Source organism: Cetorhinus maximus, chromosome 7 (assembly GCF_964194155.1).
Source record: "Cetorhinus maximus chromosome 7, sCetMax3.hap1.1, whole genome shotgun sequence".
NCBI lineage: Eukaryota > Metazoa > Chordata > Chondrichthyes > Lamniformes > Cetorhinidae > Cetorhinus > Cetorhinus maximus.
Genome location: NC_135885.1, coordinates 37,529,963 through 37,556,721, shown reverse-complemented (window position 1 = coordinate 37,556,721; position 26,759 = coordinate 37,529,963). Strand labels below are relative to the sequence as shown.

Here is a 26,759-nt window from a genome sequence, read left to right as displayed (position 1 = left end):
CCTAGCCACTGATGACCACATCCCATGAATGCTTAAATTTTAAAAAACACCTTTAAATAAAACCAAATGGCATTTTCAGGCTCCCCAATACAACTTTCGTGTTGATCAGTGCTGCTACTACTATTTCTTCAACCCACCTACAATGGACAACAGAGGCCAAAGTTGGGGGTACAACCAGTACTGCCTATGGAACATAGGAACAGGAGTAGACCACTCAGCCACTCATACTTATCCCAAGTAAACTGAGAAAGACTATTTCCTGTGGTTAGAGTCAGTAACTTTTTTTTATTTTTCATGGGATGGGCAAGGACAGCATTATTGTCCATTCCTAATTGCCCTTCAGGATGTGGTGGTGAGACTCCTTGAACCGCTGCAGTCCATGTGGTGTCGGTAATCAACAGTGCTGTTTGGGAGGGTGTTCCAGGATTTTGACTCAGCGACAATGGTGGAACGGCGATACAGTTCCGAGTCAGGGTGATTTGTGACTTGAAAGGGAACTTCAGGTGCTGGTGTTTCCATTTATCTGCTGCCCTTGTCCTTCTAAGTGGTAGAGGTTGCAGGTTTGGAAGGTGCTGTTGAAGGAGGCCTGGCAAATTGCTTCAGTGCATCTTGTAGATTGTAAACTCTAGGGGTCATCAATTTAAAATTGTCTCCAAATGTGTGTGTGGGAGACATTAGGATAAGTTTGCTTACACAGAGAGTAGTTGAAGTATGAATACTTTGCCACAGGGAATTGTTGAAACAGGGGCTATGCCATTATTTAAAGGAAATGTGAATAAATGTTTGAAGCAGAGGAAGACACGGGTTTTTGGAGATTGAGCAGCATTGTGGCATTCATTTTGGTTTGCCCTCGCAAATAGCCAGCACAATCACTGAATGCTTAATGATTTCTTTGTGCTGTGAAATTCTGTGTACCACCATCCCAGTACTGGTCTTACTGTTGGCCAGTGGTGTGACAGCAGGAAGGCAAGGAAATTGTATGGTTTCCCCAGATCAACTCCCAGACTCATTATATAAATGTAGCAGGAAGGTCTAAGGGCAGCTGGCCAACATCCCAGCTCGTGGAGAGGCAGGAAATTTTGTAGGGCGGATTTAGGGGCAGGGCTTTGTCAGTATGCCTCCCTGCTTCAAATTGTATCATCCCAAAACTGCCTGAAGTCAGGTGGTTTAATATAATAAAATCTTGTCTATAGACTGCTTCTAGAGAACAATCCCAATATTATGATTAGTTACACATTCACACATCTTTGTGATGTCTTCAGACTTCCTCCCAGCCTCCTTTGAGACTCATAGCCTCTGCATGTACCAATCGCCTACCAAGTTGATGTTCGGCCCCCAAATCTGGCTGTGTAGGTGTATGACCACTGCTGGGTGGGCAGAGAGCACCATACTTGCAGCCTGACCAAGAGATGGTACAAGACCAGCAATTATAGGATAATAGCAGCAGCTATTACATTTACCATTACTATCACTGTAATACATTTCAATAGCATCAGACTGATCTTTTTAATATCAGGTTACTCATAACCCCTCATTTAAACACCTTGCTGGTAAATTTTAAGAAAATTCCTGAATGGTTTTGAATGTTTCATTTTGTTGCAAATGTGCAGAGGTGCACAGGAAGAATGTTACGTATAGTGTTATCCTGCTAATGAATTATTTAGTGCATTTATGACAACCTTTGTAACATTTTCTGTTGCAGGAAAAACCATTGACAAAATCCTTGCAAAGGGGCGAAGACCCACAGTTTGATCAGGTAAGCAAAACAGAATAATTAATAAATGCTTGACCCATTTGTTCTAATATGGAAGGCTTTTATTTAAGAAATAATCAATAGGTGAAAACTCCTCAAAAAGCTACAAAAAAACCAATACAGGTTTTGTAACACAATTTAAGAGAGAACCATTATAGTAACATATCTATACTCAGCAGTTAATTAACAGCTACGGGACGTGGGAATAACAACTTACATTTATATTGTGCCTTGGGCATGGAGTAATGAATCAAGGCGGTTCACAGAAGTGTAATTATATAAATGGATGCTGAACCACGTGGGCTATTTAGAAAGGTGACTAAAAACTTAACCCGAGAGCTGGGAGGAGGAGGAGAAGAAGGTAAAAGCAGAGAGACTCAGAAAGGAAATTCCAGAACATAGAGCATCGATGACTGAAGGCAATTTTCAGCGATGGGTGAAGGGAATGGGAGATGAAGAAGAATCCAAAGTTAGAGGAACAGAATTTTGGAGAGTTGTAGGGTTGAAGGAGCTTATAAAGAAAGGAAGGGTCCAGACCATGAAGGGATTCAAACAAGAGGATGATCATTTTACATTCAGAGCAGTGAGGAAACAGATCCCAATGTAGACAAGCAAGCACAGGTGTGTTGGGTGGACAGGACTTGGTACAGAATGTGATATGTGCTGATTTGATGGAGGGTGGGAGGTGACCATGAGATAATTGGGATAGTCGAGCAAAACTATGGATTTCAGCACTAGGGATTCAACAGGAAATAGGATGTAACAAGGATGGAGGTGGGGGATGTTAGGGAGGTAAAAGTAAACAACCTTTGTGATGGAGAGGAAATGGAGTATGAATTTCAACCTAGGGTTAGTAAGGATGCAAAGTTATAAAGTATGTGTCAGGGTCTGCAACCAATGGCTTTGCCTTTCCTAATGTTTAACTGAAGGAAATTGCAGATTAACCAAAACTGAACATTGGAAAAGCAGTATGAGAACAAAGAGGTAGTGAAGAGGCCAGGGTAGAGCTGACGTGGAACCTGAACACCTGTCTTTGGATTAAGCTGTCAAGGACAGCATATAAATAAGGTAGATAAGGGGTTCAAGACTATATACAGGCTATAGGCCAATCCAGAAGTGCGGGGATAAGACAAGAAGCCCAAAATAACTTAAGAAAAAGGAGCCTCTCAAGCTTGCTCTGTCATGACTGATCTACGTTAACTCCACTTTCCTACTTACCCCCATATCCACTGACTCCTTTAATGCCCAAAAACCCATCAACCTTTGACTTAAACACACTCATCACCTGAGCATCCATAGGCCTCTGAGGTAGAAAATTCCAAAGATTCACAACCTTCTTAGTTTATTTCAGTTTTAAATGGCTGATCCCTTATTCTGAAACCATGCCCCGGTTCTAAACAGGAAATACAGACTCTCAGCATCCATCCTGTCAAGCCCTTGAAGAATTACATATATTTCAATGAGGTCACCTCTCATTCTTTGAAATGCCAGAGAACATAGGCCTATTCTACTCAATCCCCCCTCATAGGACAACCCTCTTTTCCCAGGAGTCAATCTGGTGAACCTTTGTTACACTCCCTCTGAGGTAAGTATCCAGGTGTGGTCTCACCAAAGCCTTATATAACTGTAGCAAGATTTCCTTACTTTTATACTCCAGCCCCTTGCAATATGAACGTGCGAATTAGGAGCAGGAGTAGGCCATTCGGCCCCTCGAGTTTGCTCCGCCATTCAATAAGTTGAGTGAATAAAAGCTAACATACTATTTGCCTTCCTAATTCTTTGCTGTACTTTCATGTTAGCTTCCTATGGTGCAATGAAGGACATGTTCTGGCTACAATTAAATAAGTAAAGTAGAAACAAGTGAGGGCAGTCTCACTGAACTGGATGATGGAGGAGATACAATGGTAGATGTTAGTGTGGAGATGTCAAAGAAATTGAGGAGGATGAGAACCGATAATGTACCACATCACAGTTACATAGGATGTAATTTATTACTTTTAGTTGGGCCATTAGTGCTGTGATGGAGATGGAAATATGAAGAGATTCAAACATTGAGTTGCAGGTTGGATTGGCACAGATTCAGGAGGTGACAGCAAGTTAAAGAACTTTGAAGAGAGCTTGGAGATGGCGTAGTCATTTTCAAGGATGGAAGGATTTTTTGAGGGGCAGGGTGATGTCAAGGACCTTGAAAGGGAGGAGGCAGCACCTGTAAAGAGGGTAAGCTTGGTGGGTAAGAGAAAGGCAGATGATAGTGCAGAGGCAGCTGAATGGATGGCCTCAGTCACTGGTCTGTCTAAGCTGAATGGTCCTAAGATCATGTAGAAATCCAAAAGTTTCCTTGCAGGCCAAGCACAAGCTGGTCCCTTTAAGTTACTGCGCAAAAAAAAAAGATCCTATACCCTTAAATGAATAGGCAGCACACAATAAGAAAAAATAGAGGTGGCATTGGTCTCAATCTTTGTGACTAAGAAGGTAATGGGTCCTTCACATTTGTTGGATTTAAGAATGGAGATGCAATGGAGAGGATTTAAAGAGATGATTGTTAGTAGAGGAAAGAAATCAGGGATCATTTTTGCTCTTCAAAATGCTCCTGGAATAATGAGTGGTTTTGATAGAAGTGAGTGAGGCACAGTAGTACTTGATATTCTATTTATGCCTTCCCACATTCTCTCTTCATCCACTCTATCGAAACCTTTCATAATTTTAAAGACCTCTTTTAGGTCACCTGTCAGTGTTTTTTCAAGAGAATAGAGTCCCAGCCTATCAATCCTTTCCTGATATGTATACGGATTTGTGGTCTCATCCTCGTAAACCTTCTCTGCATCCTTTCCAGTGCCTCTATATCCTTTTTATAATATGACAACCAGAACCGCATGTGGTCTGTAAGTGTGGTCTAACCAAGGTTTGATACAGGTTTAGGATCATTTCTCTACTTTTCAATTCCATCCCTGTAGGAATACAATCTAGCATTTGGTTTGCTTTTTTTATGGTCTTACTAACCTGTGGCACAACTTTTAGTGATTAGTGTCTTCGTACTCCGAAATCCCCTTGTTCCTTTATGCAACCAAGACTTGAAATTCCAAGTAACAAGTGATTTTCCTATTCTTCCTACCAAGATATACTATCCCACATGTAACTGTGTTGATTTTCATTTGCCAATTATTGGCCCATTCTGTGAGTTTATTAATGGCCTCCTGTGATTGGTTGCAGTCAGGGCTAATGCAACCACTAGACAAACCAAGTGCTCGCCTAGAACGGCAAAATTTGGGCAGCGGGGGTGCAAAAAGCTGAATGAACTATTCATGAAACTCAGGGATGAGAAATTTCTGCCAAATTGCAGATTTCCAACATTCAGGTTTCAGAAATCCACCATTGGTATCATTATTTCCGATCTTCAGACCTGAAAGATCAGCTTTTTTAAAAATTGCAACTGACAGTTGCTGCAAGTGGGAACTGCAGTTTCTGACCTTGGGGCAGCTTCACGGTTTTCTGGTGGGCTTAAAAAAAAATTGGAACAGTCTGTTTTGCCCACTCTCAGCAACTGAGTTTTTTTTAAAAATAAACCTTTAACTGTCAGTGATAGTTGCTGAGAGTAGGAATTGACTGCAGAGCAGTGATTGGAAGAGCAGCAAGCATGGGAGAGACAAAGCTACTCCTCCAAGTACAGATTCTGTCTCTCCCACGCTGACTGCTCCAATTCTTCCAATCACAGGTTCCCCCTCTCCCGATATTGCTGCTCCTCCAGAGACAGAATCAATGATTGGAGGAGCAGCTAGGGTGGGAGGGAGGGAACCTGTCTTTTGGAAGTTGATGAGCAATTATTCTGGCTGGTCCCATGCAGGAGTCTTTCGGCTGTACCGTCACTCATCACTTTGATGCTCAGTGTAAAGAAAAATATAATTTTTTTTCAATATTACTGTGGGATACTGTGAAGCAGGGTTGTGTGTATGTGACTAATTTAATTAAACTGAAGTCAGTCAAACTGGAAGGTTTAAATTATCAAATGGTTAGGTGTATAAGCAGGCATTTTGAAGTAGGGATGAACAATCTAAGATGGGATACAAGTAGAAACAGCATAAATAGGAATTTGCATTCGGAGATAAATGAGTTGAATTTTTAGCTGTTCAATTTCAAAGAGAAATAAAAGGAAGTTTTACAACTGGCAAAAATCATAAATGAGTAAAGCAAAGTTATTAGTTTATTTTTTTCCTTAAGTTCATTTTTTCCATAAGTTTATTTTTCCTGAAAGTAATAGCCATAAAGACAACATGAAAGATTTTATATTCTGGGAAAGGTAACTTCCAAAGAAAGTTAAGAACAATGGGTTTAAAGATAAAAGAGAAAAAACACAGTTAAGGAAAGATTGAAAGCTGTAAGGGGCTGTGGCCATGTGATCTTGAAGAGTGCGCTGTGCTGGTGAAGTAAGCAGCCTCTAGACACCCCAGGGAAGTGTTTGTTTGTTCCAGAAAGCAAGGTTTTGGTACAAGCCTTGGATTTCTGTTGTAGAGGGAGAGAGAATTCCCCATGAAATAACTCCCCTAGAGCAACAATGGGTGCCTTGCAGTAATATTACTGGATTTTTTATACATTAAGAATCTACAGCGCGTGTTGCCTGGAAAAGGGTGTTTATTTGTGAGTCTAGCTAAGTAGAAATCTTTTGGGAACCGTTGTAAGACTAAATTTAACTGTGTAGCTGTAATCTTGTGTGTTTAAGTTTTCTTTTGTTACTAAATGTTTTAATTTAATATTTAAAATCTTCAAAAGTGGTAGTGGAATCTTTATTTCTGACTTCAGTCCACATACCTTCTCATATTAAATACGAATTACAAATCATTGTGATAGCTTGACCAAATTTCCATTTGGTATTTAGTCAGCCCAGCAATTACTACCTGCCATATCATAACATCAACAACCAGTCCGACCTGTTTGACATCCTCCACAACGCTGAAGGCAAGAAGCTGAATAAGAAAAAGGAGGAGGCAGGAGGTGGGCTGAAACCAAGAGCAGGGTGGGAGTGGGAGTATGTACCAGCCTGGGGTGGAGTAGGAGTCTGTACTGGGCTGGGCTGGGGTGGAATGGGAATATGTACTGGACTGGGGTGAGGGTGGGAGTCTGTACTGGGCCAGCTGTTGCTCTGGTTGCACCAGGTTCTCTCTGTTTGAGAGTGGGAACACAATGTGGGATTGTCATGGCAACACCCTGGGACCCTTCTCTCAGTTTAAGAGGATCCCGTGCATGGTCTTTTGAACACAGGACTATGATGGGCCTAGTGATATTTAAAATTGTAAGTGAGGGTTGAAAAACTGTTGGGGAATATGGCTACCCTCATTCCCACAATGTTACATTGAACTGAAACTTGAATGTGTTGATTCTTGGCTGTAGCATTGATTCTTGGCTGTAGTATAGTTCCACTGGATCAGTCAAGATCAGTCAGTTCAGCAGAGATAAGCAAGTGAACCTGGGAACTTCCTGACTTATGAGACTAATGAATAGGTCGTTAGGCCTTTGGATCTTGACTGCTACCTTTAAGTAAATAAGCCTGTGGTGGTGGTGAATGGGGAGACGATGATAAATAAGAAGAAAATGATCAAAATGCAGAAATTCATTTGGTCTGTTACGAGCTTACATAAACTGCTTCTTATGCCTGTCTGATTTCTGTTTCATTGCATCAAATAGTTGAAATTTGAGATGAATCCGATCTTAGTTTATTATTGGAAATTATATTTAGAATCCAAATTTGAGAGAAAATACCAAGGAACTAAGGAACAATAGTATCCTGAACTCCTCATGTTAACTGCTTTGAACCACTAGGACTGACTCACCTTGTCTTCATAGGTGATGAACAGAGACTTTTCAGATGATAACCTTAGCTTATGGGTGGTGACACCTTGTCCCTTTACTTAAGCTTCCCTGCCTGTGATGTACATAAACTAGCAAGATCATGCTCTGTTGTTAGAATGGACCTCGTCCTGTATTACATGTACTAACTGGATGAAAAGCTGACATGTTGAAATGCTGAGGATACTTTGCTAAATTTATACAAATGCATTGGTCCATAGTCTTAACCAAAATAGAAGTTAAACAAAGGCAATGCTAATGTTTCTACCCACTTCAAGTCTAATAATTTCATCCATTTAAGGTGTAGAAGCATTTGCATTTCATTACAGATCATAACGAGTGCTGTAATTTCACACTGCAGTGACTTGCCAGTATTTTTCAGATCTTTTTGTCTTTGGCCACTCTCATCCCTGGAAACTGTATAAGTAAAGGCATCAGCAGTGGGAATGAAAGCTTTAGGTCTACTGATATGATGTGATAACTGGACACTAGAAAATAATGGTAGGATTGGGAAGAGTCAACATGGATTTATGAAAGGGAAGAGTTTTTTGAGGATGTAACTACCAGAATAGATAAGGGAGACCAGTAAATGTGGTGTATTTAGATTTTCAGAAGGCTCTCAATAAGGTCCCACACAGGAGGTTAGTAAGCAAAGTTAGAGCACATGGAATTGGGGGTAATATACTGGCACGGATTAAGAATTGGTTAACGGACAGAAAACAGAGAGTAGGAGTCGGGTCATTGTCAGGTTGGCAGGCTGAGCCTAGTAGGGTAAAACAAGGACCACTCTTTGGGCCCCAGCCATTCACAATCCGTATCAATGATTTGGATGTGGGGACCAAATGTAATACTTCCAAGTTTGCTGATGTCACAAAACTAGGTGGGAATGTGAGTTTTGAGGAGGATGCAAAGAAGTTTCAAGGGGATTTAGACTGGCTTAGTGAGTAGGCAAGCACATGGCAGATGGAAAAATGTGAAGTTATCCAATTCGGTAGGAAAAACAGAAATGCAGAGTTTCTTAAATGGTGAGAGATTCTGAAGTGTTGATGTCCAAAGGGAACTGGGTGTCATGAGTCACTGAAAGCTAACATGCAGGTACAGCAAGCAATTAGGAAGGTAAATAGTATATTAGCCTTTATTGCAAGAGGATTTGAATACAGGAGTAAAGATGCTTTGCTGCAATTGTATAGAGCCTTTAATGAGTCTGCACCTGGAATATTGTGTGCAGTTTTGGTCTTTTTACCTAAGGAAGGATATACTTATCAGAGAGGGAGTACAACATAGGTTCACCAAACTAATCCCTGGGAAGGCAAGATTGTCCTTTAGGAGAGATTGAGGAGACAGCCTGTATTTTCTGGAGTTTAAAAGAATGAGAGGTGATCTCATTGAAGCATACAGAGTTCTTAGTGCTTGACAAGGTAGATGCAGGAAGGATGTTTCGCTTGGCTGGGGGGTCTATAACCAGGGTAAACAGTCTCAGAAAAGGGGTAGGCCATTTAGGACTGAGATGAGGAGGAATTTCTTCACTTAGAGTGCAGTGAATCTTCGGAATTCTGTACCCCAGAGGACTGTGGAGGCTTAGTCATTGATTATATTCAAGACAGAGATCCATAGATTTGTAGATATTTGGGATATATGCAGGAAAATGGCATTGAGGTAGAAGAGCCATCATCAGCTAGTTGAATGGTGGAGCAGGCCTGAGGGGCTGAATGGCCTACTTCTTCTGTTTCCTATGTTCCTATGATATATATCCACATATACTGACATACATATAGATTTCTATGTACTTACATTGCAGTCTTTCCCAAAATTTCATATTATATTCCTTATTCTGTTTATGCAAGGTTTACAAAATTGTACATCTACATCACTATTCCAAAACTGCGAACCAGTAAATAATCTCAAAGAACGTAATTTAATCTAGCCTATTCTACTGTAATAATTATTGATTGTGTAAATTGCACATAAAATTATCTAATAACTGTTGCAGTATTACATCATGTGAGTCACATTACACATTATAATGTGCATTTCTTCTGGTACATATTCTATGAAAAGTGTATAATTAATATTCTCCTTTTTCATGTAAAATAAATCTGTTGTTATAAATGCAGAATCTTTATTCATGCTAATGCACAATATTAATTTCCAAAAGTTAATTGGGAGCGGGGAAGGAGGCACGGCTGAAGGTCCGCCTAGGATGCCTAATACTCTTGCGCGGCCCTGGTTGCAGTCCTGCTCAGTATTAGCTATCCTCCCTAGAATTTTGTCACATCCGCAAATTTAGAAACCATGGCCAGGATTTTATGGCCCTTCCTGCTCGGCGGGATATTATGGTCCCGCCGAACTGAATGGAGATTTAAATGGCTCCCTGCATCCGCCGGTGGGGAGATATGCGGTGGTGGGGTCGTAAAATCCTGGCCCATGTTTATCATTCCAGAGTCCAAATCGTTAATGTAAATTGTGAACAGCAGTGTTCCCACCACTGGTCCTTATAGAATATCACTTCCCACCTACTGCTGCCCTGAATAACTACACTTTACTCCCACTCTCTGCTATGTCTTGAAGCCAACCAGCCACTTGTCCCCCAACTCCACACTCTCTTAACTTATTTATTAGTCCACTATGGGCCACCTTATTGAAGGCCTTTTGAAAATCCAGATAAATCAAATCTATTGCATTCTCTGTTACTTCCTCAAAAAATTCAACAAGGTTGGTCAAGCAAAATTTCCTTTTTGAAATTCATGTCAACTATTCATTTATTATATTTTTCATTTCTAGATTTTCTTCTAACCTTTCCTTTAGTCAGGATTCCATTATTTTCCAACCACTAATGTTAAGCTGATGAGTATAATTCCTTGGACATGTTCTGTTCGCCTTCTTAAATATGGGAATTACATTAGCTATCCGCCAGTCCTGCGACACTACACCATTTTCTAATGCAGTATTAAGTATGTGTAGTAATAGCTCTCCTATCTCTTCTCTAGAATCTTTTAAAATATGTAGATGCAGTCCATCCGGACCAGGGTTTTTACCCGCTTTGTATTTAAGTTATTCAGTACGCAAAAAAGGACAAACCTAATCCAGCCATTTATTGTCCCATCAGTTTACAACTGGTCATCAGCAAAATGATGCTTATACCTAACCTGCACTTCTTAAAGGTAAAGTACCTTGTAGGTATAGCAGGTGTTGGTAGTTCTGCAGGAAGTGAATCTGACCTCGGAAACATTGAAAAATGGCAGCACATGGGAGAGAGCAAGCTTCAAATTTTCAGGCACTGCATTAGAGGCCTTGGCGGAGGAAGTAACATGCCTTATATCCACAGAGGGCCAGATGGCTCCCCAGACACATGCTGAGAAGGGAATGGGAGCTGATAGCTATGGAAGTCATAGCCAGGAGTCAAGGCGCAAGCACTGGGATGTAGTAGCACAAGAAGTTCAATTACTTCACACGACTGGTCTGGATCACTGAATGCATCTTCAAGTATCATATCTTATCAACTGCACCACTAGCCTCAGATACTGCTTAATTCACCACACCTCTATGGCTTGCCTTCCAAAAATCTCTATCAATCAGCACCCAGAACTGACATTCACATAATCCATCGCAGGCTCATACAGTCAGCACTACTTCAAGCCTCAGATCTAAATCTCACAGACTGCCAACTATTCAACCATGACCTCCACATGTCCTAAACAAATTGTATGCCACACTTGCCCCTCTCTTACAGGACAAAGGGAAGCACAACCAGATATAGCAGAAGCTAATCTGAGAGGTAGAGGTATTCCTGCATGTCCTGACCCCATGGCGGTGGCAGTATTGGCCATTATGGGATACCCGTTGCTGCAGCTGTGGTCAGTGATGGGCTGAAACCATCGAAGATTAAGCTATCTTCATACTTAATCCTCCTCTCATAACCCACCTCCACCTCATTTTTTTTATTCTTTCATGGGATGTGGGTATTGCTAGCTGGCTAGTTTTTGTTGCCCATCCCTAATTGCCACATTATCACTGATATATGAACTGCAGATGGTGTAAGTATACACCTCTTACTCCACTCCTCCCCACCTTCCCTACACCAACTCTTGTTCCTTTCTTGTGAACATATGAATTAGGAGCAGGAGTAGATCCCTCAAGTCTGCTCCACCATTCAATAAGATCATGGCTGATCTGATTGTAGCCTCAACTCCACTTCCTACCCTCTATACCCTTTGACTCCCTTGTCAATCAAGAATCTAACTCAGCCTTAAAAAATGTTTCCAGCACTCCTGGGGAAAGAGAGTTCCACGGGCTTACAACCCTCTGAGAGAAAAAAATTCTCCTCACCTCCATCTTAATGTGAGACCCCTTTTTTTTAAACTGTGTCCCCTAGTTTTAGTCTCTCCCACAAGGGGAAACATCCTTTCAGTATCCACCCTGTCAAGTCTGCTCAGGATTCTTCTTTCAGATGGAGGTGGTTATGACCCTAGACCAGACCCCTGGGTTTTTGGTAATATCCAATTAGGGACCAATGACGTTTTATTTAAAGCAGACAAAGTTTGAGATTCTGGACACTTGCTCAGTGAACAAAGCCACAAGATTCCACAGGCTTTGAAAAAACAAAAATAAACTTTATTACATAAGGTCAGAAAAATAAAACAATTTACAATATCTATCTTATACTAACCCTGAATGTTAGTATAAAGGTACATGTGAATTAACAAGCAAACTGTGGCAGAACACACCACACTACATACTAAATGGAAAATGAGACCAAGACAGAGTCCGTGGATTTCTCAACAACCCGCCCAGACATTAATAAACAATATGGGTGGAACTTTACAGACCCACTGAAGTCAATGGACTTCTGAATGGCTCGCCATTCATATGGGGCCATAAAATTCCACCCTATAACTCAATCAATTGTGTGAAACTCCGTCTCTCTCACAGGGATTCCCATCTTCACCTTCGAAGATCTCACCTTAGAATTCTCTTCAAACATCGTTCCAACTCGGATGGCCTCAAGGATGGCCCACGTCACAGGGTTTCAATCTCATCTCCTGATATTCTGTTCCCTTGGATTCCCAAATCTGCACTCATGCACCAACTCACAAGCACAACTTCAGCTCTTCGGCTGCGCTGGGCAGAACACCACTTCTCCTAAAGGGTACATTTGTCCCAACGGCCTGCAGCCCAGAGTGACCAACCTTCTGCTGCCTTCGTAGATCTTCAGGGTCTTTTCCTGACCTAAGCCTGACAGCCAGAGCCCGTTCTCTGTATGGAGCCTCTTCCTTTGATCCTCTTTTTTTTCTTTAACTAGGACCTGCCTCTGTCCTCTGTGTCTGCCCCCTGCTTGGGATTCATCTTTTGAGACCTCTCCCTGTCCCCTGCCTCGGGCTCTTTTCTTCAATGTCGCTCCACTCCCAGTCACATGATCTGGATTTTTGCACTGTTTTCCCCTTCTGCGCAGACATGCTGGGCCCATCCTTGGCCCAAAGAACGTAAAATTCTGAATTGTGCATGTGTAGCCTGCTCCTGGTCCATGCATGCACAAAAACTCCGAGATCTATTGCGGCTTGGAGTTCCTGATCTCTGCTTTGGACTTTAAGGTAAGTCTGATATCGTAAGGTTCCATGAAAAACAATAAGATGACAGTGATGATGAGAAAACACCATTAACACCAGCTCAGATACTGACCGGCGTGTAACTTAGAGGATAACATAGAGTGGATCTGCATGTGGTGAGACACCAGGCACCCATGCCAAGATATTGCAGTCTGAAGCTGGCCTGCTTAGGGCCAGTGCTGTTTGAGATCATCCTGCAAGGGCATCTGTGGTCTTCACCATTTAAAAGGTACCAGCCATGCTGCACACTGGGTAGCATTGCATAGGAGTGCTAGGATAGGCAAAGCTACACTAAGGGAATGTGCAAGGATATGCAACAGGCTATAGTTCGATAAATTTGGCTTAGATGTGTTGTGCTTTATTTTTGTATTATGTTCAAAAGGACATTGCGATGGTCAGTAACAGAAGGAAGGTATGGTGTGGAATTAGGGTGGAATCACCCTAGTATGCACTACATGCTTGAATTAAACAAGTGATTGATACCATATTTGCTGGGTCAAACAGTTTCACCAGTTACCCTGTGGACCACTGCAAACAACTGGATAAAGCACCACACAAGTTGCCAGTTTAATGGACCAGATGGTCCTTTCCTGCACATTGTTTACTCCGTGTTGAAACGACTTTTGGAGAGAATTCTAAGGTGAGATCTTTGAAGGATGAAGACGGGAATCCCTGTGAGAGAGACAGAGTTTCACAAGATTGGTTGAATCATAGGACGGAATTTTACTGTCCCGTAAAATGCGGCGAGCCATTCAAAAGCCCATCGACTCCGTATGTATTGACATTCTTTACTGTATACATGTTGCCCTGTAGTTTTTCAAGGATGTGGATGATACTAGCAAGGCCACATTTATTGCTCATTCCTGGTTTCCTATTGAAAATAGTTGGTGCCTTTCAATTGATGTTGGTGTTCCTTATCTTTTTATTCTGATTTGTCACTGTTTACTAACTAGATGGCTAACTTTGAAGCAATCAATTGCCAGAAAGTCACTTATACACTTGAAGCTGACAAATGTTACACTAGACGTAATGGACAATATTTTATATAACACTTCCAAATCACTTGTGCTATTATCCTAAGATAAATCAGAGGTTATGCTGTTGAAGAGGGATATCTGGGCAAATGATAGATGCACACTCCAGTGAAAGTATTTGGAAAAAAACATTTATGAGAGATTCTTAGAGACAATGAGGTGCTTTTGATTAGTTCTATTAAGTTGTATTTTCCTTACGCACTACAGCTAACATTTCTGAGTCCCAACAAAATCAGAGTTCACTTGCCAACCAATCAGCACTCTCTCCTCATACAATATAAATTGTTGTTTTCCCTTATATTGATATTCTTGCCAAGTGTCCTGATGAGTGCAACACAAAAAGCCTCAACATGTCTCTTTTTTCAGCGGTATATTGTTTCTTGATTCAAAGCCAAAGAGGGGTAATGGATCAAGTGTAAATGGCTGTACAGTCATCCAATTGCAAAGTAAAGGGATTAAGGAAGAAACGAGAAACACTGAACCAACCGAAGAAACATACCAAACAGATGAGGGCAGGAGTTATGATCTAAAATTGTTGAACTCATTGTTGGGTCCAGAAGACTATAGATTGCCAAGTCGAAAGATGAGGTCCTGTTCCTTGAGCTTGAGCAGGCCAAAGGCAGAAAGGTCAGTGTGGGAGCAAGGCAGAGAATTGAAATGACAAGTGACAGGAAGCTCATGGTCATGTTTGCAGACTGACCAGACGTGTTCTGCAAAGTGGTCATGCAGACTGAGTTTGATCTCTCCCATGTTACTTTACTGTCATGCAGGTTGGGAAAGGCAGAACATTGGCATTTTATAGCATTATATCAATAAAATTAAAATTGCACAGTATAATACTGCTGCTATTATCCTGTAATTTACTGTGAATAACATAACAGCAGCTGTATCAGTTTGCTATACCTTAATTTGGTGCCATCAGAAAACTTTGATATTAGTCCCTCTATGCCATTTCTAAATCATTTATGTATGTGTATAACAATAATAGATAGAGGAACCTTAGAGAGAACTTAGAGTGCGTGTCCACAGAAGGTGTCAGGACAAGTAAATAAGCATATGGAATATGCTTTCTTTTATTGGACAAGGTATAGAATACAAAAGCAGGGATGTAATGATGGAACCGTATAAAATGCTGATCAGGCCACAGCTGGAATTTTTTGTACAGTTCTGGTCGCCATATTACAGGAAGGGCATAATTGCTCTGGAAAGAGGACAGAGGAGATTTACAAGAATGTTGCCAGGACTTGAAAATTTCAGCAATGAGGAAAGATTGGATAGGCTGGGGCTATTTTCCTAGGAACTGAGGAGGCTGATGGTGACCTGACTGAGGTGTAGTAGATTATGAGAGGCCTAGATAAAGTAGACAGGGATGTCCAGTTTCCCCTAGCGGAGAGGTCAATTTCCAGGAGGCATAGATTTAAGTTGATAAGTAGAAGTATTAGAGGGAACATGAGGAAAAACTTCTTCACCCAGAGGGTGGTGGGTGTTTGGAATTCGCTGCCTGGTTTGGTGGTGGAGGTAGAAACCCTCAACTCATTTAAAAGATACCTGGATCCGCACCAAAAATGCTGTAACATGCAAGGCTATGGACCAAGTGCTGGAAGGTGAGATTAAAATAGGTAGCTAGTTTTTTTTCTTTTTCAGCCAGTGCACAATTGGCTGAATGGCCTTTTTCTGTGCTCTAATCTTTCTGTGGCTCTGTGGAATGGCAGGGCTGCTCTGACCTCTAGGAAGCGCTGAGGGCTCCCTGTGTTGGCAGAGGAGGGGAGGTTGCCTGAGTCGGGGTTGCATGTGCACGAATGAGCGCAGAAACCTCCCTGAGGCACAGAGGTGCCTCAGGGAGATTACTTTCACTTATAAAACATTGATTAAAGGTAAGAAAAAAATTTAAGGACATGTCCCCTCATGTGAACCTGTCACATGAGCTGTGACATGTTCATTAATTTTATTAAAAACTTCTAAAACACTTTAAAAACGTCCATGAAACCTCATCCCACCTGTGGACGAGGTTCCATGAACAATGCGAAGGCCGCCTGGGCTCTTCGCCAGCCCGCCAACCTTAAGGTTGGATGGGCAGCTCAGCTAATTTTTACTGGCTTTTTAAATGGCCTTAATAGGCCTTTGACAGTTCGGTGGGTGCACAGCCGACTCAGCTGCACGCCTGCCAAATTGAAAATCTAAATGATGCGCGGTGGTGTCAGGACGCACGCCCAACGTCACCACGTGTCATTTTACGTCTTGGTGAGCGCCCCCCCGCTAACCGAGCCGAAGATTCTGCCTCTAGAGTGCACGCCTCCGTGGGAACTCCAAGAGGCTTCGAATTGAATCACAATTCTGCAATTCTGTGAACAAGAGAGGTCCGATTCCTGATCCTAATCGCTTACTATTTGACAATCTGAGAAATTCCCTTTATCAAGGCTGCCATTTTTATCTTTTTATCTTTAATACTATCGACCTAAATTTTTGCAACAAATCTCTTACATGACACTTTGTCAAATATTTTCTTGAAATTCCATATCATAGAATCCTTGAATGGTTACAGCACAGGAGGTCCTGCCGGCTCTGCAGGTACAACTCACCTGGTCCCATTCCCATGTCTTTTCCCTGTAAATTTTTTTTCTCTTTAGATAATGACAATTCTCTTTTGAAAGTCACAATTGAATCTGCCTCCACCACACTTTCAGACAATGCATTCCAGATCCTAACCACTTGCTCTGTAAAAAAGTTTTTCCTTGTGCCGCAGTTGTTTCTTTTGTCAACACCTTGTCACCTTGAATCAGTGTGCTCTGGTTCTCAATCCTATTCCCAGTAGTGACCACAGTTTCTTCTTACCTACTATGTCCAGACCCCGAATGATTTTGAACACCTCTGTTAAACCTCCTCTCAACCTTCACTTCTCCAAGGAGAACAGCCCCAGCTTCTCCAATCTATCCACATAATGGAGTTCCTCATCCCTGGAACTATTCTTGTGAATCGTTTCTGCATCCTCTCGAATGCCTTGATATCCTGCTCCTTTATATTCATCAGATCTTTCGGCACTCTTTTAACCTCTGATGTGCTCCCGCTCCTTAACATCCAGCTCCAAATTCTTGACGGCTTTTTGGGCAGAATTTTTTTGGATGGCAGGGTTTCCTGCCCCACCACCCAAAGAGTCAAGAGGGAATGCAGTCCTGAATCGGCCATTACTGAAACACCCAGGAGTGAAATCAACAAAAAAGAAGATAACAAAAACAAACTTGCCCCAAAACTTTTAGCTCAAAAAAAAAGTTTGGCCACTTTTTTTGGACTTGAGCTCTTGTTGTTGCTGCTTTGTCTCCTTTGGGGCTAATGCTGGCTGCCCCAAAGCTATTTAACGCTCCACGGATATTAACTGGTCTGTTGCCATCTGGGGAGGAAGTCCAATTCGCTGGTAGCTTTGTAGTCTCAGCAGTGCCAGCATCAAATGGTGGTCACTGATGAGAATAGAGGCAGTCCCTGAAGAGTGGAGCTAATGGAACCTGGACTTCAGGTAAGTCCAGTGTGTCCACAATGGGGGTGACAAGGGTGGTAGGCTAGGTTTGAAAGGCTGGTGGGCGGAAGAGTTAAATGGGATTTAGACCTTTTGGGGGTGGTGCCTCCGATGGGCACAGGGGACCCCCAAACTAGGTCCCCCTCCCTTGCCTGACACCAGCCCACACAGTAAAAGCTGCTGGGCTACCATTGGTATGGGCCTCTCCCTGCCACGGGTAAAATAAAAGCGGGGTTGAGAAGAGGCACTTAAGAGACCAATAATTGGCTACTTAAGGGCCCCAATAGGCCCAAGTATGGGTGGGCTGCCCGACACCTCCACTGCACACCCCACCCTTCCCCATAAAATGGGAGACAATTTGGGGTGGGTGGGTAGGTGCTGTATTTTACAAGCCACCCACCTTCAAAGCCTCCGGAGATGGCTGTAAATTTCCGCCCTTGGAATCATTGCTGTGCTCCCACTCCTTTTATATCCAGCCTCCGATCTCTTGGCGCAATTTTATATATGACAACTATTGTTTTCTTTTTTATGTTTTGTAATTACCTTGAACAATTTGATCAAATTAGGGAAGCTCATTGTCCCCTTTACAATCTGTGTTAACTATCCCTGATCAGTGCAAACCTTTCAAAATGATACCCTTCATTATAGGCTACAGAATATTTTCTGCTGCTAAAGCTGTCTAGTCCATAGGGCAGAATATTGCACTCATCGAGGGGGCACACGCCCGACCCAAACAAGTGTAAAATGATGCGTGATGACTTCATTACACACTCGCGCAATATTTTGGTCGGCGGGCGTGCGTGGGAGTCGGCAGCACACCCATCGACAATTAAGCGACCTGTTAAGGCCCTTAAGGAACTAATTGACTTGAATTTTTCACTGCCCATCCAACTGTTCAGTTGGCAGGTGGACAGAAAGGCCAAGTGCCCTTTGCATTTTTGGTGAAACCTCATCCACGGGTGGGGTGAGGTTTTGTCCAGTGATTTTTTTTAAAAAAAAGCACTTTTAGCACTCATATTTTACATGTCCCTGCTCATGTGACAGAGTCACATGAGGGGACATGTTTTTGTTACTTTAAAATTTTTTATTTATATTGATAAAAATTTTCAGCTCCCTGAGGCAGCTCTGTGCCTCAGGGAGCTTTTATTGCATGCACCCACGTGCATGCAACATCAGCGCTCCTGCCACCCCCACCCCGGCAACGTTGAGTGCTGCAGTGCACGATTCACCCTGGTTGGCCATTAATTGGCAGGTAGCGTGAAATTGCGGTCAAGGCCCGATCGTCGGTGGCAGTCGGCTCTATGACCGCTCCTGGGCCTGCCCGCCATGCGTGCCCGATGAGGGCAATATTCTGCCCATAATTCCAGAAGTGTAACATTTGCAACCATCTAGTCATTTATTACAATCCTTGTTTTTTGAAAAATTAGGGTTAGTGATTCTACTATTTTATCACTAAACTCATTGAATATTTGGGAATACTAGATCATCTGCCTCTAGTGACATAACAATTTGAGTGCACTTGACACCCAACTAGCCTGGTTGTATACCTCTGCTGACCATACAACTACCATTGCCAGATCTTGATGGATCACCTTAAGAAATATTGGGCTGAATTTTTTTAGATGAGTGGAGACACTGACGTTGGGTAAAAAGCAGTTCCTGGGGCCACACTTGTCGACAGGTCAGCAATTTTACCACAGGCAGCCTCCTAATTGTTCAGCCAGTGGGCTCTCCATGCTGCTGGCCCAATCACAGTGTAAGTAGCTCTGAAGCCTCAGTAGCGCCACTGGGAAAGATGGTTGTTGCTGAGGAATGCAGAAGTCCTCAGCAGCTAGGAAGGTAGAAAGAAGAAAAATTGATAAAAGTCACGGAGCCAAGAGTCAGAAGGGAAGCCACTCTGGGGAGGTCTTTGGGGCTGCAGGTGCTGCCTTCCCTGACCGTGACCACTTCTTTGGCCTATGAGGCCTATCCCCCACCCTCCCCTGCCCCCCAGGCTGTCTCTATTTAGCTGGCGGCCTCCCTACATGGCAGGAAGTCACTCCGCCGTCAGTAAAATACCGGCGGCACGGTAAAATGGCTTTTAATAAGACCTTCCCATATTTAAATTGGCTGCCCACCTCCTTGGGGCAGGCAGCTGTCAACATCTGGTCACGTTGCCAGTAATATGTCCCAATGCCAGGAACACATCAAGGAGCCAATCTGACTGAGCTTTTTGCGATTTTACCAAACCCTGTACCTCACAGCCCACCCTCTCAGGGCCAATAAAATTCAGCTCATTGAATCTCTCTACAGTCCCCTCCACAGCAAATGTTCATTATGTTCCAAAATCATTTTAGAGGCTGAAGACAGCTTGAGGCTCTTCTTCTCAATGACACATTGCCACCTGAGGCTCAATTTCTCACCTCCAATGCTAAGTTATATGGCCTTTATAATCTCAAAATATTAGCGTTATTCATTCCTTCGCTTCTGCCATCACCTTTGCCTCTATTTCCTCCTCCTCCAGCCTTCCACTTGCCTCTTCCCTGAAAGCTTTATGCCCACTGACTTCCAAGGCTACCTTGACTACACTTCTGCCCACCCTGCTTCCATTATGGACTATATTTCATTCTTCCAATTTCTCCGTCACTGTGACATCTATTCTGATGCTGTCACCTTCTACACCAGTGCTTCCACTATGCCTAGTTATGAATGGCCTACTCCTCCTATTTCTTATGATCTTATGTTTTCCATTTTTTCCCAACCAAGGTTTCTCTTCCACCGTGGTTAACAGGTCCCTCGACCGTGTTCATTCCATTTCCTATATCTTCGGTCGTTACCCTTTTCTCTCCCTCACAGAATCACAATAGCATTTCCCTTTTCCTTGCCATCCATCCTACCAGCCTGAGCATCCAACTGATCATCCTCCATCATTTCCGCCACCTCCTGGATGATGCCACCTCCAAATGCATCTTCCCCCTCCCCTCATGGCACTCTAAAGGAACCGTTTTCTCTGTGACACCCTGGTCCATCCTCAATCACCCCCAACACCTCTTCCCCTTCCCAGGCACCTTCCCATGCAAGAGCAGGAGATAGAACACCTGCCCTTTTACCTCTTCCCTTCCAAGCATTCAGGGCCCTAAACACTCCTTCCAGGTGAAACAACTATTTACTTGTACTACTTTCAATTTAATATAATGCATTCACTGCCCAAACACAGTCTCTTCTACTTTGAGGTGATCAAACGCAGATTAGTTAACCACTTTGCGAAACACTTCCGATCAATTCAAAAGCTAGACAGGAAGCAAGCTTCCAGTCTGTCATTTTAGTTCTGTGCCTGATTCCCATTCTGACCTCTCTGTGCTCAGTTACCTACATTGTTCCAATGAAACTCATAATAAGATTGAGGAAAAGCATCTCATCTTTCAATTAAGAACTTTGCAGCTTTCTAGATTCAACATGGAATGAAACAATTTCAGTTCATAACCTTTGCCCCCATTTTTTGGATTCCAGCTGTTAGCGATGATTCTGTTTTCACATTTACATTGCCTCTAGACCCACCTTGGGTTTATTTGTTCCATTACCACCTCCCTTTTGCCTTGCACCATTATCCCCTTTGTCATTTAATTTCTCCTGTCTCCCATCCTATCACAGACCTTCCTCAAACCCTTTCCTTGCCTCTGTAGTTGCTTTTGCCAATTCTGGCAAAGCCTGAAGCCATTCTGATTGGCAAACATCAAAAACTGTTCAACAGAACCCTCAGTTGTATGCACATTCATGATTTCACATTCAGGTTGAACTTGACTAGTATGCAAATGTGCTGCCCTGTTTGAATCTAAACTAAGCTTTAAAACCCATACTCAATGCATCATGAAAACCAACTTTATCAGCCTCTGCAAGATTACCCACTTTCACTTTTACCTACATTCACCTTCTCTCAAATGCTTATCCATACCTCCCTAACCTTTAGGTTCTATTTTTCAAACCTCTACTTACCACCCTCCAAATAGCTTTCTAGATGAAAGTAATCACTCAATATTTTTAATTGCTCACTCAGAATCACAAAATTTTTACAGTGCAGAAGGAGGCCATTTGGCCCATCGTGTCTGCACCAGCTCTCCAAATGAGCAATTCGCCTGCTGCCATTCCCCTGCCTTCTCCCTGTAATTCTGCACATTCTTCCTTTTCAGATAACAGTCTAATTCCCTTTTGAATGCCTCAATTGAACTTGCCTCCACCACACTCTTAGCCAGTGCAATCCAGACCCCAGCCACTTGTTGTGTGAGAAAGTTTTCCTCATGCATCTTTTGCTTCTTTTGTCATTTACTTTAAATTTGTGCCCTCTCGTCTCGATCCTTTCACAAGTGGGAATAATTTCTCCCTATCCACTCTGTCCAGATGTAGACATTTGAACACCTGCGATCTCTTCTCTGCCTTCTCTTCCCCAAGGAAAACAATCCCAACTTCTCAAATCTATCTTCATAACTGAAGTTCCTCATCCGTGGAACCATTCTTGGTGAATTCTCTGCAAAAGGACTCATGGAAAAAAATAAGAAAATTGTATCCTGTATTGACCATCATCAGCATTGCAGTATTTTGCTTTTTTTTTAATCCTCAGTTGGTAAAGGATTTAGCTTTTTTAGCAGAAATGTTACTATGGACAGAATCTTCCGTTCTGAAGTCTAAGTCCGGTTGCGGGAGAGGAAGCCGGTCTGATTTCCACTGGAAGGTGGGACAGCTGAACACGCGTGATCATTACTTACACATCTGTGTGGAGCACGGCGAATCTCATGGTGTGGCAGCAGGAAATTGCCGTTACCTCATGGGGTCAAGGGTCCAGATACCATATTTATAAGGCACCCGGACAGCCATTCACTCACTGCAGGCCAGTAACTGCAGATTACTTGCCCCAGAATGTCACAGAAAAACAAACCGCGTCCGGCCACAAGGTTCAGCGAAGCCTCCCTAGAGACTCTCCTCCAGGCCATCCAGGAAAGGTGGGAGGTGTATTTTTTATTATTATTCATTCATGGGATGTGGGCATCATTGGCTAGGCCAGCATATATTGCCCATCCCTAGTTGCCCTTGTTCAGAGGGCATTTAAGAGTCAACCACATTGCTGTGGGCTGTGGGCTGTGGGTCTGGAGTCTTATGTAGGCCAGACCAGGTAAGTACAGCAGATTTCCTTCCCTGAAGGACATTAGTGAACCAGATGCGTTTTTACAACAATCAACAGGGGTTTCATGATCATCATTAGACTTTTAATTCCAGATTTTTAAAATTGAATTCAAATTCAACCATCTGCCATGGTGGGGTTCAAATCCGGGTCCCCATAGCATTACCCTAGGTTTCTGGACAACTAGTCCGGCGACAATACCACTAGACCATCGCCTCCCCCTTTTCCTAGAAATGGCAGCATGAGGCCCTCCCATCTGACCATGGCGGTCTTGGGTGGTTGTCGAAGCAGAGGTTAATGCCCGTGGTGTCCAGTGCAGAGATGTCTAGCAGTGCAGGAAGAGGATGAATGATCTGCAGCATTTACTCTCACTGCAAACTGACACTCATAGGGCATCAGGCAGTCTAAGTGTGCAGGAATGCCATACGGAAGTTTGGATTGCAGCACTCACCAGCAGATGGGACATCTGCACTAAATGTGTGCCAGCCACTTCATGTTCTCAAGCTCATATCAGTTTTGAGGCTTCTGCTTCTTAGTCACTTAGTGTAAATTAATGAGCAGTTCAGGAATATGCATGCATATGGCAGCTACTGCATGCATATTCCTGAACTGTTCATGCAACCATTGGGATGACAATTTATCCTTCTGTCTTTCAGCAGGAGAAGAATGCCCACAACAAGTGCAAGTGTTCCTAGACTGGAGGTGGCATTCTGAATATTCGAGTCCTCACCCCTTTTGAGGAGCTGGCTGCAGAGATAGCTGGGGAGGAGTAAGTCTGTGCTGAGGGGGCGGTAAGACTCCCCAAGGAAGCCTGTGAGGATACCTCCAGTTTGCTGTGCCACTGTATGAGAGATTTATTTAATTAACGAGCCTGCTTAGGTAATCACTAAATCTTGCTATTCTCTATTCCAGCTACCAGCAAGAAAGGGGTGAGACCAGCAGCCCAGACCAGCCACAGCCCCAGCTCTAAACCACCTCTGAGTAGTATGCCTCAAACCTCAGAGGATGCACTGTTCCCATGTATCCTCCACCTATGCAGATACATGCACCTTGTGGGGGAGGTGGGTCCAAGTTATAGAGTAGGCTCGGGGTCACAATTTGGTGAGCACCATCACTGACCCGGGTCCACAGCTGGCAGAGGAAGTGACAACTGAGGTCTCTGACACTCGAAGGACTGCTGAAGACCAGGCCCCTGCTGAGCCCCATGCACATGACGAGCCTCTGGACTCAGCCATAAGAGACCTGTTGGAGATGCAGCGACAGGCAGGGGAACATCAGGCAGAGATGCCAGTGGCCATGCCCAGACTGGACCGAAGGCTGAAGGAGTCCATCCATGTTTTGATATGGGGTCTGGACAGAGTAGATAGGGAGAAACTGTTCCCACTTTTGAAAGGATCGGGAACTAGACGGCACAGATTTAAAGTAATTTGCAAAAGAAGCAAAAGCAATGTGAGAAAAAACTTTTTCACACAGCGAGTGGCTAGGGTCCGGAATGCACTGCCTGAGAGTGTAGAGGAGGCAGGTTCAATAGAAGTGTTCGTGAGGGAATTAGATGATTATTTGAAAATAATTTGTATGGTTACGGGAAGAAGGCAGGAGAATGGCACTAAGTGAAACACTCATTTGGAGAGCTGGTGCAGACACGATGGGCCAAATGGCCTCCTTCAGCATTGTAACAATTCTGTGATTCTATGTTATGGCTCCAGTATACAAGCACTTGGCTGCCTCCAGGGAAAGGGTGGCAGCCGCCTTGGAGACCAGGTCCTGCTGGATATAAGCTCAGTGGCTCTAGGCATTGGCGCAGTGCCAGCAGTTGACTAGGCGAGGAGGAATGGGGTACCTTGACCTCCCTCCAGGTGCCCCTTCTCCTCGAGGAGTCAGGTGCCATCGAGCACCCACAGCAAGAAAGAGCTCCAACCAGGCACCCCACCTCCACACCTTTCCGCAATCTTGATGTTATGAGACCTATGAGTTGGAAGCAAACCTGCTGCTGTGTGGGCTTCATCATAGAGAGAAGAAAACAACTGAGCATAATAACAAAAATAAAACACTGCGGATGCTGCAGATCTGAAACAAAAACAGAAAATGCTAGAAAAACTCAGCAGGTCTGGCAGCAACTGTGGAGAGAGAAACAGAGTTAATGTTTTGAGTCCAATATGCCTCTCCTTCGGAACTGAAGAAAGACCGTGATGGCACTAGGTGAAATGCTCATTCGGAGAGCCAGTGCAGACACGCTGGGCCAAATGGCCTCCTCCTGCGCTGTAACAATTCTGTGAAATTCAATGGGTTTTATGCGGTTGAAATAGGGTGAAGGGTCAAGTGGAGCAAAAAAGAAAGGTCAGGGATAGGTTAGAGGGCAAAGGAGATTAATTACAAAGATGTCATGGAACAAAAGGCAAAGAGAATGGGAATGGTGGTAGTAAAGGAACAAAACAATGGTCCAGAGTAGGTGTAATACCAGAATAAGGATCAGTGCTGTCTGAAGCAAAACATGAGAACAAGATACAGACTGGCACTTGGCCGTTTGTTGTCATGTTTTCAAGGGGTAAATTAATTCCAGCGAGGTGGCCTTGTAATGAGCCTGCATGACATGCTAATACATGCAAAAGGGCTTCCCGACATTGTTCATCAGGAAGCCTAACCTGCCTTGAAGTCCCAAGAACAGAATTCCTGCAGTTCATTGCAACATCGGGAAACTGATTTTTGACCTCACATCAAATTAAGTTCCCCCTCCTTCCAAACTTCCTGCTGCTGATAGGACCGAAAGATTCCACTCTATATCTGGTAAATTGAATCTTGAAATCCAAGTAATTTTGCTTTTATAAACAAGCGTAAGCATTTCAAGTTTAGTTGCCAAATGACTCACTTCCCATCCATGTTTAAAGTTTATGAGGTGGTAATAAAGCAGCAGATCTGGAGATCTAGAAACTTAATGCAACCCATCTCATGCCTTCAAGATAGCTTTGTTTCACATTTTAAAGATTTGATCAGTGATTTTTCACTTCAACTGTCTAGGTGTATGCTCCTCAGCCAGCTTTCCTAGTCATGCTGCCACAATTCTTTTTGTACTATATGCCTGAATTTTTCAAACAAGCCTCTTGAGAGAACCCCTATCAAACACCTTCTAAAAATGATTTTTTTGCCTCACGCAACTCCCCCCCCCACCCCCACACCTGTGCACACCCACACATGCTTGCAGGCAGCAGTGTAGAGTGGTATAAAATCAGGTGGGATGGCAGGGGTGCTGTGCCCACTGCCTCCTTGCCAATGCTGGTATTTTACCAGTGGCAGAGTGGACCATGCCATGTGGCGAGGCTGCCAGGTTGGGTTGGGGGTTGGGGGGGGTGGGGTCCATTCTCTTCGGACACCCTGTACTCCCACAGTAACACAGGCCTTCCCTGCGGAGGATCTCACACCCTCCCCCACCCGTGCTTCCAGCAGCCCCCTCCCCCTCACCAGGGTCTGCCTGATTGGCCCTGGAGGTTCCCGACTCCATTTACTTCTCTGTGCCTGCTCCAGGATCACAAGTTAGAGGACTGTTACAGTCCCAGCAGTGGCCATTGCTATTCATGGCACTGCTAGGACTGAAGAGCTGCCGGCCCTCTGATTGACCAGCAGCTCTTGGTGGTGGGAGATCCTTTCTCGCGGGGGTGGAAGCCATGACTTAAGGCAGCTAATTGCCTGAACCATGCTAAATAGTGTTGTGGCTTCCAGGGTTGGCAGAGGCGGACTCACCCCTAATTTTCTAGCCAGTGGGCAGGGCTACTCCCTCTTGTGTTAAATTGGGCCACTTTACCTAATCAATCAGTTCTTCAAAAAGCTTAAACTAAATTTGTCAACACAACTTCAATGCTGGCTGCCTTGATTATAT

The 26,759-nt window shown here is 43.5% G+C and overlaps 1 protein-coding gene across 6 annotated transcripts in view; it reads left to right on the top strand.

The window, feature by feature from the left end:
- LOC144682720 (protein furry homolog) overlaps positions 1–26,759 on the top strand; it is a 520,809-nt gene that overhangs the window by 134,763 nt on the left and 359,287 nt on the right. For all 6 annotated transcript variants that reach the window (XR_013577095.1, XM_078545350.1, XM_078545351.1 and 3 more), the window contains exon 3: positions 1,703–1,756. Coding sequence is in view for 5 of the 6 variants with exons in the window: in XM_078545350.1 (XP_078401476.1) it covers positions 1,703–1,756 (54 nt within the window). In the remaining variant the exon portion in view is untranslated. The remainder of the gene's footprint in view (positions 1–1,702; positions 1,757–26,759) is intronic.